The 13,271-nt window shown below is 47.2% G+C and overlaps 2 protein-coding genes across 4 annotated transcripts in view; one reads left to right on the top strand and one right to left on the bottom strand.

Moving 5' to 3' along the window:
• NUP188 (nucleoporin 188) overlaps positions 1 to 13,271 on the bottom strand; it is a 60,190-nt gene that overhangs the window by 44,707 nt on the left and 2,212 nt on the right. For 2 of the 3 annotated variants that reach the window (XM_040482586.1, XM_040482587.1), the window contains exons 1-2: positions 10,733 to 10,764; positions 411 to 465 (exon numbers count right to left, since the gene is read on the bottom strand). In XM_040482586.1, coding sequence (XP_040338520.1) covers positions 411 to 465; positions 10,733 to 10,764 — 87 coding nt within the window. Of the gene's footprint in view, positions 1 to 410; positions 466 to 597; positions 609 to 10,732; positions 10,765 to 13,271 lie in introns of those variants that run through there. The other variant, XM_040482588.1, reaches the window with a different exon arrangement.
• On the top strand, positions 10,839 to 12,951 carry DOLK (dolichol kinase). Its single transcript, XM_040482589.1, has one exon. The coding sequence runs from the start codon at positions 11,180 to 11,182 to the stop codon at positions 12,794 to 12,796; it is 1,617 nt and encodes a 538-aa protein (XP_040338523.1). The 5' UTR covers positions 10,839 to 11,179; the 3' UTR covers positions 12,797 to 12,951.

Genomic DNA, 13,271 nt, shown 5'->3' with positions numbered 1-13,271 from the left:
ATCCTAGATACCATAGCCTCTGTGACCTAAGGAGCTAGCTACATGGAAAAGGAAAAAAAGGCAAGGAAAGTATGAGACAGAGAAAAAGCCCGAGAATCTTCCTTAGCCCTGAAGTAGCAGAAAGGTATTTGTACTCCAACCCTGAGCAGCCAGCCAAGCAGCACTGGTATCTTTTCAGGTAAGGAATCACTAAAGGACAAAGAAAGGTAGAGATTTAGAAAACTTCAGCAGATAGGCTAGAAAACACACCACATTTCAGCACAGAGAAGCAGGGAATGCATGTTTACAAAGATATAGGAATAAAAAAAATGTGTTTACTTCCTCCTTCAAAGAGAAGGCAATTTCAGGGGCTCTTTGTAATATAAGCTATACAAAAACTACAGAATCCACCCAAGAATACCAGCACTTACCAGCTCTCTCAGAGCTGACCTTCCAAGCAGAATTGTCCACAGTTCCCTGCTGCTCCTGAAGAATGACAGAAAGCAGAGGAAATTTTGCACTTTTATTTTTTTTTAAGGTTTTATTTATTTGGGGTGGGGGAGGGTACAGAGGGGGAGGACAGAGGATCTAAAGTGGGCTGAGCTGACAGCAGTGAACCTGACACAGAGCTCTAACTCACAAACTGTGAAATCATGACCTGAGCCGAAGTCGAATGTTCAACTGACTAAGCCACCCAGGTGCCCCTGCACTTTCAGAGAATACAAATTTGATAAGCTGTCTCACAGTATCTCATCTATTCTCTGAAATCAGGAAACTCAATGTATAAAGCAATTTGATGAAATTCTAGACATTAATCCTATTCTATTTTTCTTATAAGTTTGATGTTCAAAGTAGAAATTAAGAAACTAACATATAACCTAAACCAAGCAGGTACTATTAAAAATGAAAATGGCCACCACATTTCAATGCATTTAAGATGCCATTAATTGGGGGCGCCTGGGTGGCTCAGTCGGTTAAGCGTCCGACTTCAGCTCAGGTCACGATCTCGCGGTCCGTGAGTTCGAGCCCCGCGTCGGGCTCTGGGCTGATGGCTCAGAGCCTGGAGCCTGCTTCAGAGTCTGTGTCTCCCTCTCTCTCTGCCCCTCCCCCATTCATGCTCTGTCTCTCTCTGTCTCAAAAATAAACATTAAAAAAAAAAAAAAGAAAGAAAGAAAAGATGCCATTAATTGAAGGATACATCATTATTTATGTTCTATCAATAATAAAATGCATTGCAATTTCAGAGGTATTAAAGTATGCAAAAATGTATATTTTAGAATTAATGAAATATAAAAATTAGTGAATTATCTTACATCTTCTATGCTAAGGCACCGCCTCAATGCAGCATTTTATTTCTACCTCCTCCCCTCTCATTAAAATGTAGTGACAAATAAGGAGAATCTAGAAAAGGAGTATATCGTGGCGCCTACGTAGCTCAGTCAGTTAAGTGTCTAACTTCGGCTCAGGTCATGATGTCACAGTTTGTGAGTTCAAGCCCTGCATCAGGCTCTGTGCTGAAAGCTCAGAACCTGGTGCCTGGTTCTGACTCTATCTCTGCCCTCCCCCAAGCTTACTCGTGCTCTCTCTTTCCCAAAAATAAACATTAAAAAAATTTAATAAAAAAGGACTATATTTCAAGCCACCCACAACTTCCAGAATTTTTTTTTTACCATTTTATTAATTTTTTAAATTTACATCCAAGTTAGTTAGTATACAGTGCAACAATGATTTCAGGAATATATTTCCTTAATGCCGCTTACCCATTTAGCCCCTCCCCCCTCCCACAATCCCTCCAGTAACCTTCAGTTTGTTCTCCATATTTAAGGGACTCTTATGTTTTGTTCCCCTCCCTGTTTTTGTTTTTGCCTCCCTTCCCTTATGTTCATCTGTTCTGTATCTTAAAGTCCTCATACAAGTGAAGTCATACGGTATTTGTCTTTCTCTGACTAATGTCACTTAGCATAATACCCTCTAGTTTCATCCACGTAGTTGCAAATGGCAAGATTTCATTCCTTTTGATTGCTGAATAATACTCCACTGGATACGCATACACACACACACCGCATCTTCTTTATCCATTCATCTATCGATGGACACTTGGGCTCTTCCATACTTGGGCTATTGTTGATAGTGCTGCTATAAATATGGGGTGCATGTGCCCCTTTGAAACAGCATACCTGTATCCCTTGGATAAATACCTAATAGTGTAACTGGTGGGTCACAGGGTAGTTCTATTTTTAATTTTTTGAAGAACCTCCATACTGTTTTCCAGAGTGGCTGCCCCAGTTTGCATTCCCACCAGCAGGGCAAAAGAGAGCCTCTTTCTCCGCATCCTCGCCAACATCTGTTGTTGCCTGAGTTGTTAATGTTAGCCATTCTGACAGATGTCAGGTGGTATCTCATTGTGGTTTTGTTTTGATTTCTATTTCCCTGATGATGAGTGATGTTGAGCATTTTTTCATGTGTCAGTTGGCCACCTGGATGTCTTCTTTGGAGAAGTGTCTATTCATGTCTTTTGTCCATTTCTTCACTGGATTATTTGTTTTTTGGGTGTTGAGTTTGGTAAGTTCTTTATAGATTTTGGATACTAACCCTCTATCTGATATGTTGTTTGCAAATATCTTCTCCCATTCCGTCAGTTGCCTTTTAGTTTTGCTGTTTCCTCTTTTTTTTTTTTTAAGATTTTATTTAAGGAGGAGCACCTGGGTGGCTCAGTCAGTTAAGCACCTGACTTTTGATTTCAGTTCAGGTCATGATTTCATGGTTCATAGCATGGAGTTTCACATTAGACTCCATGCTGACAGTGCAGAGCCTGCTTGGGATTCTCTCTCTCTCCCTCTTTTTTCTGCCTCTCCCTTGCTCGCACTCTCTCTCTCTCTTAAAAGTAAATAAGGGGCGCCTGGGTGGCTCAGTCGGTTAAGCTTCCAACTCTTTTTTTTAAATGTTTATTTTTGAGAGAGAGACAGAGCACAAGTGGAGGAGGGGCAGAGAGAGAGGAAGACGCAGAATCCGAAGCAGGCTCCAGGTTCCAAGCTGCCAGCACAGAGCCTAACTTGGGGCTCAAACTCAAGAACCGCGAGATCATGACCTGAGCCAAGGTCGGCTGGTCAACTGACTGAGCCACCCAGGTGCCCCAAGCGTCCGACTCTTGATATCAGCTCAGGTTATGACCTTATGGTTCATGAGTTCATGAGTTCAAACTCCATGTCAGGCTCCAGGCTGGCAGTGCGGGGCCTGCTTGGGATTCTCTTTCTTGCTCTCTCTCTGCTCTTCCCCCATTCAATCTCACTCTCTCTAAAACAATAAACGTTAAACAATAAAAATGAGTGAATGAATGAATAAATACATACATACATACATAAAGGGGTGCCTGGGTGGCTTAAACAGTTGAGACTTCGACTCTGATTTTGGCTCAGGTCATGATTCCAGGGTCATGGGATCAAGCCCCGCATCACGGTCGACAATAAGGGTGGAGCCTGCTTAAGATTCTCTCTCCCTCTCCCTGTTCATTCTCTCTCTAAAATAAATGAATAAATAAAAATTTAAAAAAAATTGTCTCTCAGGGTATGTCTGGCTGGCTCAGTCAGTGGAGTGTGCACTCTTGATCTCAGGGTGGTGAGTTCAAGTCCTATGTTTGGTGTAGATTACTTAAAAATAAAATCTTTTAAAAAAATTGTCTTTCTAGGGGCGCCTGGGTGGCGCATTCGGTTAAAGCGTCCGACTTCAGCCAGGTCACGATCTCGCGGTCCGTGGGTTCAAGCCCCGTGTCAGGCTCTGGGCTGATGGCTCAGAGCCTGGAGCCTGTTTCCAATTCTGTGTCTCCCTCTCTCTCTGCCCCTCCCCCGTTCATGCTCTGTCTCTCTCTGTCCCAAAAATAAATAAATGTTGAAAAAAAAAATCAAAAAAAAAATTGTCTTTCAGGATTTTCCCATCAAAGAGGTTTAAAACCTAAAATTATAAATCTCCTTTCTAAGGGTTAATGCTTGTAAGAAAACTTCAGTTCTGCTGAATTAATAGATACCAACTCCCAGAGCTGCACTGTCGAATCAGTAATCATTTATCTGATGACAAGAGCATTACAGCATTCACTATTCAAAAACTGGCTTTGGATCAGGTCACAATCTCACAGTTCATGGGTTCCAGTCCCGCATCTGGCTCTGTACTGGCAGTGCGGAGCCTGCTTGGGATTCATTCTCTCTCCCTCTCTCTCTCTCTCTCTCTCTCTGTCAAAACAAATAAACTTTAAAAAAGAAATTAAAAAATTGAAGGTCTGAGGCGCCTGGGTGGCTCAGTCGGTAAGCATCCGGGGTTCAGCTCAGGTCATGATCTCGCGGTTCGTGAGTTCAAGCCCTGCATTGGGCTCTGTGCTGACAGCTCAAAGCCTGGAGCCTGCTTCAGATTCTGTATCTCCCTCTCTCTCTGTTCTTCCCCCACTCACACTCTGTCTCTCTCTCAAAAATAAATAAACATTAAAAAAAAAAAAAAAATTAAAGGTCTGAGCAGGGGCACCTGGGTGCCCAGTCAGTTAAGTAACCAACTCTTGGTTTCGGCTCAGGTCATCATCTTGAGATTCATGTGTTTGTTGGGCTCCGCACTGAAAGTGCTTGGGATTCTCTCTCTCTCCTTCTCTCGATGCTCCTCCCCCACACACAGGTGCTATCTCTCTCTCTCTCAAAATAAAATTAAAAAAAAAAAAAAAAAAAAAAAAAGATTCTCTTTTCCTCTGCCCCTCCCCCCTTCTCTCTCAAAAATCAAAAAAACAGCATACACTTGAACTTTACATAGGATACCTTCTGATTTACACAGAATGGATTAGATACCTACTATATAACACATAGCTAACAATAGGGCTGACAGTACATCAAAATTAACAGAAAGAAACTTATCATTAATTGAAGGCATTTGTATGCCTGAGCTAATAAATCAAATCACTCTTGATCATTCATCTTCCAATTTCAAAAAGCCTGGGCATCACTGAGCTTTCATTTATCCACATTTGCTTTCAGAACTTAAGTCCCTAGCTACAGAGGTAGCAGTGATTCCCAGAAGAAACTCCAAAGACCACTGCCCACACTATGTAGTGCCCACACTATGAAGCCCTGCTGCCAGGGCCTAGAATTCCTTGTTTTGTCAAAGTCAAGCTGTGGGTTTTGGTTACACCAAAATCTGTAGTTTTTGCTTTAAAAAAAAAAAAAAAAGATTTTATTTTTAAGTAATCTCTACATCCAACATGGGGCTCAAATTCACGACCTGGAGATCAAGAGTCACATGTTATAACAACTGAGCCAGTCAGGCGCCCCCTTTTTCTTTTTTTCCTGAGAGTGAGAGAGACAGACAGACAGACAGAAAATCTCAAGCAAGTTCCACTCCCAGCTAAGAGCCCTCATGACCTCATGACTGTGGGATCATAACCTGAGCAGAAATCAAGAGTCAGAAGCTTAAACAACAGAGCTATCTGGCAGCCCCACTGTTTTTTTTTTTTTTTAAATAAAATGTCCCGTAAGAGTATTTCTCAACTCATACTTGATACTCAGATCACATACAACAAAATCACCTGGGAACAACACAGCAGTACCACAGAATCCTGGTCACAACTTAGAGCTACTGTTTCTCAAAGGACAGGCATGGGAAATCTACATTTTAAAATGACCACACAAATGAATTCCTAAATCACCACTGCTCTAGGGTATCAATTTATTTCAGAGGAGCAGGTAAAAGACCGGTCAGTACAGACCCTATCTGCCTTTTATGTTTGCTATATAGTATTAGCCTTTTTTTGGCAGAGAGAAGGGGGGAGAGGAAGAGTCTGTTAACTAAACAAGATTAGAGAGCACTGTCCTAGACTAAAGCAGTAATTTTTATACTTGCTACTCAAAAAAAAAAAAAGTGTTCCTTTAGAAATTAAAATTTTATTGGCAAAAAAAATTTTTTAATTGGTAAAACCACATCACGTTCCTTTTGTTACGTCGAAAATAGGGGTGCCTGGGTGACTCAGTCTGTTGAGCATCGGACTTCGGCTCAGGTCATGATCTCACGGTTGGTGAGTTAAGCCCCGCATTGGGCTAGCTGCTGTCAGCATACAGCCCACTTTGGAGCCTCTGTCTCCCTCTCTCTGTCCCTCCCCTGCTCACACTCTCTCTCAAAAATAAAAACATTTAAAAAATAATAATATGTCAAAAATAATAATGTCTACTGATATGAGTTTTTGATAAAAAGAATAGCCAACACTAAGCATTTATAGTATACAGACACTGTATTAAGCATTTAACACCCTGTCTTATTGACAACTTACTGACAACTCACTTATGAAGCTGATACTGTTATTATCCCCATTATTTCTTCAGGAAATTAAGGCCTAAGAATACTTAAATAATTTGTCTAGTGTCACAAAGCTAACATATAATAGATCCAGGGCTTGGAGCTATGGCTTGAACCCAGGTTTGCATAATTCCAGAGTTTAATCATTACATTACATTCACTGCTTCAAGTTGCACTCAAGATTCATCCTACAACAAGCAAAGGCTGAGGAGACGCTTTCTTTTCTACAATGGCAACACATACCCTTAACACGGTCGCTGGTACAGAGGAGAGGCTCAAAAAATACATGCTGGGGGGGAAAAACCACCATGCTGATGGGGTGCCTGGCTGGCTCAGATGGTAGAGCATGTAAATCTTAGTCTCAGGGTCATGAGTTCAAGCACCACGATGGGCAGGATGGGCAGGCTTGGAGCCTATTTAAAATAATAAATAGGAAAAAAAAATAATAATAATAAATAGGGGCGCCTGGGTGGCTCAGTCAGCTGAGTGTCAGACTTTGGCTCAGGTTCATGAGTTCAAGCCCAACACTGGACCCCCTGCTGTCAGCGTGGAGCTGGCTTCTGATCCTGTCCTCCTCTCTCTCTGCCCTTCCCCCTGCTTGTACACGCGGGCTCGCTCTCTCTCAAAAATAAATAAAGTATTTTAAAAAATAAAATAAAATAATAAATACTTAGGTGAAAAAAAAAAACCCCACAACATGCTCATGAATTAGTATCAAAGAAAGAATGACGAGTCCCTTCTCGACCTGCAATGCCTACAGTCTAAGTGGAACAGAAAAATTAGAAAACCAAAATTATATGTGGACATGCCAAGAGAAAGGAGAATAAAGGAGAAAATGGTAGTTTATCAGGAAGGAAATCCTTGTGGAAACCAGTGTCTCTGGTTCCTTGATTCGTACACATTTTCCAGCCTATGAATAATGAAGACACAAATGAACCTAAGACCCTCATGATCCTTATTAAGTTTAGCGTTGGGAATGACAAAGGACGTTAAGCACACATTATACAATCAGCGAGAACGTAGAAAGTAACAAAAAGCATGATCCTAACAATTAGACATTACAAAGGAATATAACCACAGAAGTAAGACAGAAAACAGTCAGGGAAGAAAGAGATCACTAGGAATTTATTCAGGAATCAATGCAAGACTTCACCTCAAATTGGAACCTTAAGGTTTAGCAGGTAATTCTCAAGACACAACAGCCATGGCCAGAACCGTGACGTCTAATCCAAAGCCTCAGGGAGACATCTTCTATATGTGTTTTCAAGAAACAAAATATTCCTGGGGCATCTGGGTGGCTGAGTCGGTTAAGCGTCCCACTTCGGCTCAGGTCACGATCTCACAGTTCGTGAGTTCAAGCCCCACATCGGGCTCTATGCTGACAGCTCAGAGCCTGGAGCCTGCTTTGGATTCTGTGTCTCCCTCTCTCTCTTTCTCTGTCCCTCCCCCGTGCATGCTCTATCTCTCTCTCTCTCAAAAATAAATAAATGTTAAAAAAAAAAAAATTCCTGAAGCCAAGACTACACTGTATGTTAACTAACTTGAGAATAATAAAAAGAAACAAAATATGTACTGTAGTGTCTCTCACCTATTTTCACAATAAATAAGTCTGAGCTAAGTACTTGGAGGAGAAACCAAAGCACAGAAACTAAATACCTTGCCTCAAAGTTAAAGTTTTAAAAATGTACTGAGGGGCGCCTGGGTGGCTCAGTCAGTCGAGCATCAGACTCTTTATTTTGGCTCAGGTCATGATCCCAGGGTTGTGGGATCAAGCCCCATGTCAGGCTCCATGCTAAGTGTAGGGCCTGCTTAAGATTCTCTACTTCTCCCTCTGCCCTTCTCCCCTGCTCGCACTCTCTCCATCTCTAAAATAAAAAAAGTAAATAAATAAAAATAAAAAAGTTCATTGACTTTCGGCCCAATGTTCTCGCAGACAACATAGAACTCCATTCCTCAAAGAGCTGGAGTCCATGGAAACTGGACATTATCTTCCCTAGAGAGATCCATGTGGTTGGAAACCTCTGGGTGAAAGCTAGTAGGAGGTTAGGAAGAAGAGCCTCTACGACTGAGTCCTTTTGGTAGAAAACTGAGACACAACCAACCTACTCTGACATAGTTCTTTTGAGAACTATATTGAGAACAATATTCCACAGCGATAATAAATAAAAGTGGCCACTGTCCCTGGATGCCCGGACTCCACAGATGAGGTAGACACCTATCATGTGAACGGAGCTGTAAGCTTCCCAGGACAAGCTTTTCGAACCCCAGCTGCTGTGTTTTCTTAGCACACGCACACCGCTCAGACTTTTATGAACACACTAACCGATGAACACAAGAGATACCTTAAAATGCCAATATTCAAACTGTCTGCCAAACCCTGAGTGACCTTCCCAAAACATTCAGTGATGGGGGCGTATTACTCTATTTCTGGCTAGGGCCAGCTCCTATCAACATACACAAAGATTCTCCTACAGGCTTCAGAGCCACCTCAATACTGCTCTGAAAAGGACTCACACTTGGAGAAACAGGCCTAAAGGGTAAAGCAGACTGAGGTCACTTACAAATCAGCAGGCACCGGGAAGAGAATTTAACTTTTCTCTTAGTCCAGACCTCCAGGCATTTCAAGCAGAAGGCTGCTGCTCAGTAGAATTCCAACTGTTGTAACGTGCTTTCCAGCAGAAGAGGGAAAGATTACTTTAACACACGCCCTGGGCGAAGCACTGCTTAGAAACCCGAGCGTCATTCCTTCCATCTTCAGGTCTGAGTCTGGTAGGTTCCCCAGGACGACCGAAGCACCTCTCAGGCAGACCAAACCCTCTCCTTGCCTTGTTCGCGTTCACTGAGGAGGGGGCCTTACCTGGCAGGAGCTAAACTCTACCCAACCTCCACGACGACTGTGAAATAAAGAAAAGGAAAGGCAGGCGCCGCGACCCCAATGCTGCCAGAGCAAAGAGCTAAGGAGGAAAAGGCAAACTCATCCTCACAAAGTTCAGAAGGAGTCCCGGAAGAGCTCCAAAGGGGCTCCTGGGCGGCTCGGCTGGTGAAGCATCGGACTTCGGCGCAGGTGGTGATCTCACACAGTTCGAGAGCTCGAGCCCCGCTTCGGGTGAGCCCAGCTTCTCTCTCTCTGCCCCTCACTCATTTGCACCCTCTCTCTCAAAATGAATAAGCTACTAATAATTACACCTACATGCATAATAATAAATATACGTACGATAATGAAGATACAGTAACTGTAATAATAACATATATGTACAAAAAAAGAAAGCTCCGAAGAAGAAGAAACTCTTCACTAAGAGCTGAGAGGGGAAGGAAGTGATATCCGAGAAGAAGATGGGCAACGTTTGTAGTATTTACTGAGTGTCGAGTACATGCTCGTCTGGGTGTCGAGGATACAGCAGTACAGAAGACGGCGCCCCCCCCCCCCCCCCCAAAAAAAGTGGGGACAGCGTGCAGGCACAGTAAGTGACAGGGATGCTGAATTTTAGGCCGGGGGATGGCAGGGCCGGCCGGAAGACGCTTCGAGGGGGAACGTGGAAGCTGGAGGTGTGGCGATCTGGTTCAGGCTTCGGAGTGGGGCCGCCTTCGGTGTGAATCCTCCCTTTACCCCTCGGCGAAAGTCCTCGGATCCGCGAGTCGTCTGTAAGGGAGAAGCTGCCTCCCGGCCTCGAATCCAAGGAGATGACGCTTCGGAAGCGCTGGGCCCGGGTCCGGCGCCACTAAGCAAGCGCTCTTCCAAAGTAAGAACGGTCTCCTCCTTCCTAACAATCTTCGCGTCCCCAAAGTCCAGGACGGTGCCCGGGACCTCTTCAAGGGTTTGGGCCCGTCGGCTGGCGGAGTCAGGGCACCAGAAAATGAATGGATGGATGGATGAAAGGCTGCGCGGAGAAAGAGGGGCAGAGACCGCAGGGAGGTGGCTCGGCGACCCCCGGAACAGACCTCCTAACGAGCACATGGAGGAAACCCGGGAACGTCGCCGGAGCGGGGCACCCGAGGCCGCGGCGGGCACGGGGGGAGGCTGCGGCGGGCACGGGGGTGGGTGGGGACTCCCCCGGGCGACCGCGAAGCGTCCCGTCGCGCCTCGAGGGAGCGTCACGCCAGACGAGGAAGCGCGGGGGGGGGGGGGGGGGGGGGGGGAGCCGAGGAACGCGCCCGTGGGGAGAGAGGAGGAAGGGAAAGCGACTGGGTGAGGAGACGCGAGGCCGGCGCTGAGGGAAGGGGGTGAGGCACCGGCCCCGTCTCGGAGAAGTCGCCTCAGATCCCCGAGCGCGAGGACCGTCTGGACGTAACCGCCTCCCGGTCTCGGCGCCCGTCCACCTAGCCGGGCTTCGCCCCGCTACCGCGGCCACAGCTCGCCCGCAAGTCCCGCCCGGCTGCCGCTCGACTCAGACCCCGCGCCTCACAGCCACCCCCGCCGACTCGGCCCGCTCCGCACCTCACACACGGCCCGCCGGCGGCCGCCGCCATCTTCGCGCGCGCGCGCGCCCCAGCCCCGCCCCCAGACGCCTTGCCCACGTGACCGTTCGCCTCCGGCCGGGCTGTGGGCGGTGCTCTTCGTCACGTGACGGCGGGCGGGGTCAAGATGGCGACGCCCAGAGAGGTGAGGAACCTGCGGCGGGGGCCCCCGAGGCTGTAGGGAAAGCGGCCAAGTGGCAGCGTCTATGCCCTAAGTGGGAGGCACTGGAGGGTGCCTGGGCGCCAATTATCAAGCCTCAGAGAGTGGCCTGCCCCCAGTGGAGCTTCCCTCCTCGCCTCTGGAGAACGGAGAGAGAAGGTGCTGGCTGTGTGAGGCTGTCGCTGTCGGCCTGGCAGGGCTTGAAGGACCCAGAAGCCAAGACGTCGCTAGTCACTCCGGTTTCCCCGGGGCCCCAGGTCTAGAGACATGACCCGAGAGTACGCTCCCCCGGCCTCGGGGACCGGCGCTCCGCTGAGCGGGTCGGTGCTGGCAGAGGCAGCAGTAGTGTTCGCAGTGGTGCTCAGCATCCACGCAGCGGTGTGGGACCGATACTCGTGGTGTGCCGTGGCCCTCGCGGTGCAGGCCTTCTACGTCCAGTACAAGTGGGATCGGCTGCTACAGCAGGGAAGCGCTGTCTTCCAGTTCCGAATGTCTGCAAACAGCGGCCTGCTGCCGGCATCGATGGTTATGCCTTTACTCGGACTGGTCATGAAGGAGCGATGCCAGTCTGTGGGGAACACGTACTTTGAGCGCTTTGGAATTGTGGTGGCAGCCACTGGCATGGCAGTGGCCCTCTTCTCTTCAGTATTGGCACTGGGCATCACCCGCCCAGTGCCCACCAACACTTGTGTCATCTCGGGCTTGGCTGGAGGTGTCATCATTTACATCATGAAGCACTCACTGAGTGTGGGCGAGGTGATAGAGGTCTTGGAGGTCCTGCTGATCTTCGTGTACCTCAACATGATCCTTCTGTACCTGCTGCCCCGCTGCTTTACCCCTGGGGAGGCACTGCTGGTATTGGGTGGCATCAGCTTCATGCTCAACCAGCTCATTAAACGCTCTCTGACTGTGGTGGAAAGCCAGGGTGACCCAGTGGATTTCTTCCTGCTGGTGGTGGTGGTAGGCATGGTGCTTATGGGCATCTTCTTCAGCACTCTCTTTGTCTTCATGGACTCAGGTACCTGGGCTTCCTCCGTCTTCTTCCACCTCATGACCTGTGTGCTGGGCCTTGGTGTGGTCCTGCCCTGGCTGCACCGGCTCATCCGCAAGAACCCCCTGCTCTGGCTTCTTCAATTCCTCTTCCAAACAGAGACCCGCATCTACCTCCTAGTCTACTGGTCTCTGCTGGCCACCTTAGCCTGCCTGGTGGTACTTTACCAGAATGCCAAGCGGTCGTCCTCTGAGTCCAAGAAGCACCAGGCCCCCACCATTGCCCGGAAGTATTTCCACTTCATCGTGGTGGCCACCTACATCCCAGGTATCCTCTTTGACCGGACACTGCTCTACGTAGCTGCCACTATCTGTCTGGCAGTCTTCATCTTCCTGGAGTACGTGCGCTATTTCCGCATCAAGCCCCTGGGCCACACCCTGAGGAGCCTCCTGTCCCTTTTCCTGGATGAACGAGACAGTGGACCACTCATCCTGACACATATCTACCTGCTCCTGGGCATGTCTCTTCCCATTTGGCTGGTCCCCAGACCCTGCACACAGAAGGGTAGCTTGGGGGGAGCAAGGGCCCTGGTTCCCTACGCAGGGGTCTTGGCTGTGGGTGTGGGCGACACTGTGGCCTCTATCTTCGGCAGCACCATGGGGGAAATCCACTGGCCTGGAACCAAAAAGACTTTTGAGGGGACCGTGACCTCTATATTTGTGCAGATCATTTCTGTAGCTCTGATCTTAATCTTTGACAGTGGAGTGGACCTAAACTACAGCTATGCTTGGATTTTGGGCTCTATCAGCATCGTGTCCCTCCTAGAAGCATACACGACGCAGATAGACAATCTCCTGTTGCCTCTCTACTTGCTGATACTGCTGATGGCCTAGCTGCTGTGCAGCAGTGATGGAGGAAACAGGGACATGGGGAGGATGAGGGGTCCCCACAGCAGCCAGCCACTTGGGCATGAAGAACCAAGGGGTGAGAAGCACATTGGATTTTTCAGTTCATTCAGATTCAAAATAAAAGTCAAAGCGCTCCTGGTTTTAGTTTTGCTGATATTTAAAAAGAAAGTCTTTTTTTTTTTTTTTAAGAAAATGACTCTTTTTTTTTTTTTAAATGTTTATTTATTTTTGAGAGAGAAAGAGCACAAGCAGGGGAGGGGCAGAGAGAGAGAGGGAGACACCATCTGAAGCAGGTTCCAGGCTCCGAGCTGTCAGCACAGAGCTCGACACGGGGCTCGAACCCACCAACAGTGAGATCATGACCTGAGTCAAAGTGGGACGCTTAACCGACTGAGCCACCCAGGTGCCCCAGAAAACAAGGTTTAAAGGATAGCACAACAACACAAAGAACTTGTGTGTA

This window comes from Herpailurus yagouaroundi, unplaced genomic scaffold (genome assembly GCF_014898765.1).
Source record: "Herpailurus yagouaroundi ecotype Mexico unplaced genomic scaffold, PumYag 160, whole genome shotgun sequence".
NCBI lineage: Eukaryota > Metazoa > Chordata > Mammalia > Carnivora > Felidae > Herpailurus > Herpailurus yagouaroundi.
This window is presented reverse-complemented; position numbering and strand designations above follow the sequence as displayed.

What these genes read in the sequence shown, in the direction of transcription:
- DOLK (XM_040482589.1), top strand. Translation starts at nt 11,180, where the DNA reads ATGACCCGAGAGTACGCTCCCCCGGCCTCGGGGACCGGCGCTCCGCTG.